Source organism: Cebus imitator, unplaced genomic scaffold (genome assembly GCF_001604975.1).
Source record: "Cebus imitator isolate Cc_AM_T3 unplaced genomic scaffold, Cebus_imitator-1.0 Scaffold181, whole genome shotgun sequence".
NCBI lineage: Eukaryota > Metazoa > Chordata > Mammalia > Primates > Cebidae > Cebus > Cebus imitator.
The window spans coordinates 2839326-2841544 of NW_016107496.1; the positions used below are offsets into that span (position 1 = coordinate 2839326).

Consider the following 2219-nt stretch of genomic DNA (forward strand, 5'->3'; position numbering starts at 1 on the left):
GTGTGTATGTGTGTGTGGGTGTGTATATATATATATGCACACACCCCTATCTATATGTATAGCTATATCTATACGTATATCTATATATTTACACACAGTCTTCAAAGATTGCCAGCCAAAATGAGACCTGAGGCTGCTGAGCTTGACCCATCCAGCTGATCTTTCACTCACAGGTTTTCCCCAGACAATACTGTTCTCCTTCAAGGATCTGACACTAACCTCCACCTCAGGAATGGAGATCTTCTCATTAAAGTAAGTGGTGAACTCATCCTCTGAGTTCCCAGAGGGCTGTGGAAGAGAGGGATTACTATAGGCAGGGTTGAAGGTACCAAGACTGGCCGACTCCCCATGTTCTCCGGAAACACTGTCTGAATGAACAGATTTGAAAACAAATTAGTAAAAAATGAACAAAACATGAACAACTCATTCTTAGTATACTGAAATTAAATATTTTAATACCTAAATGCACAAGAGACCAACCTGACTCTAGCTCAATTTATTTTTTGAATAGTTTATTTTTAATCTATATTTTAGAATAGGTAATATAGTCACGTGGTTAAAAATTCAGGAAGTAAAAAATTTAGCCTACACTAAAAAAGTTATCTCCCTCCCCTCTCCCAGTCACTTAGCTCTCTAGATCAGTTTTAACTCCCAGTGGTTTTCCTACTTCCACACGTCTACTCCTACTTGGGAATTTTTACAGCCATTTCATTTTCCTCTAAAAACACTGACATATGGGCTCAAAAAATTACATTCCCAGATCAGCCTCTGGTAACCTAAAATCCTAACTTTTAAAAGAAAAGAACTAGGTCCATCTAGCAAAATGTCCTCCCCATCTCCTATATTTGGTAAGACTTACTCAAAGAATTGTCCTTGGACATAATACCTCCGTCAGACTTCTCAGAAAACGTGCAAGTTACAAAATCCTGCCACAGTTCAGGCTACACTCTGAAGCTGCGGCAAAACCACCAAGCAGGAACCCTTTGTACCCTGACTAAGACCTGCAACAAAGTGCCGCGGGTCACAGGGTACTGGCACCCTCGTGATAGCAGGACTCATCTCAGACTGATCAGTGTTTCCCTGAGTTCTGCATTTTATAGTCAGTCTTAAATACTGGGAAGCAGAAGGTTTGGGAGAAAAGGGGTAACCTGCCAGAAATACACAGAGCCTAGTTTACTTCAGCCATCAAATGGCTATTTGGAATCACAAAGCTCTAATCTCTGTGTTTCTAATAAATCCTTACAATCTCTAACTTAAAAAAGTAAGAGCTTTCTTTCCATAGGGAGCTGACTCACATCATCTTAATTAAGTGGCTTTGAATTAATAAAGAAATTTACAAAAAAGGAACAGAAATTCCAAAGAAGCAGCTCAGATTTAGGAAGGAATAGTCAAAGCACTCAAGAAGCCCCAAGCAAATACACAGCATAAGGTACTCGCCCTGTATTTACTGCTCCATACACATCTGAAACACCAGGAAGCGTCACGAGCAGCCAAAGTACTCCAGAGGTTTTTATGCTGGGTCAAGGAATAATAGTGCCCTTGCAAGAATTACTGCCAGAAACCAAAATTCAGTTAATCTGGGCTCACCTCAGAATTGTAAAAAAGAAATGAAGCAGGTCTCTGGTTAAAAAATCTGTTTTCAGGCTGGGTGCGGGAGCTCACACTTGTAATTCCAGCACTTCGGGAGGCTGAGGCAGGCAGATCACTTGAGGTCAGGCGTTTGAGAACAGGCTGGCCAACATGGTGAAACGCTGTCTCTACTAAAAATACAAAAATTAGCCAGGTGGTGTGGCATGTGTCTTTAGTCCCAGCTACTCGGGAGGCTGAGGCAGGAGAATCACTTGAACCAAAGAGGTGGAGGTTGCAGTGAGCTGAGACTGCACCACTGCAGTCCAACCTGGGCGACAGAGTGAGACTCCACTTGAAAGAAAAAAAAAAAATTTTTCCATTTACAGCCTAAGTCACCAGATGGTGGCTTTTGAATGGAGTTGTTAGAATATGCATATGGGGCCGGGCGCGGTGGCTCAAGCCTGTAATCCCAGCACTTTGGGAGGCCGAGGTGGGTGGATCACGAGGTCAAGAGATCGAGACCATCTTGATCAACATGGTGAAACCCTGTCTCTACTAAAAATACAAAACATTAGCTGGGCATGGTGGCGCGTGCCTGTAATCCCAGCTACTCAGGAGGCTGAGGCAGGAGAATTGCCTGAACCCGGGAG

The 2219-nt window shown here is 42.8% G+C and overlaps 1 protein-coding gene across 1 annotated transcript in view; it reads right to left on the reverse strand.

Annotated features, from left to right (window-relative positions):
- SLC11A2 (solute carrier family 11 member 2) overlaps positions 1-1008 on the reverse strand; it is a 30626-nt gene extending 29618 nt beyond the window's left edge. The window contains exons 1-2 of the mRNA XM_037744660.1: positions 860-1008; positions 220-368 (exon numbers count right to left, since the gene is read on the reverse strand). Of these exons, the coding sequence (XP_037600588.1) occupies positions 220-368; positions 860-881 (171 nt within the window). The 5' untranslated portion in view covers positions 882-1008. The remainder of the gene's footprint in view (positions 1-219; positions 369-859) is intronic.
- Positions 1009-2219: the final 1211 nt, after the last annotated feature.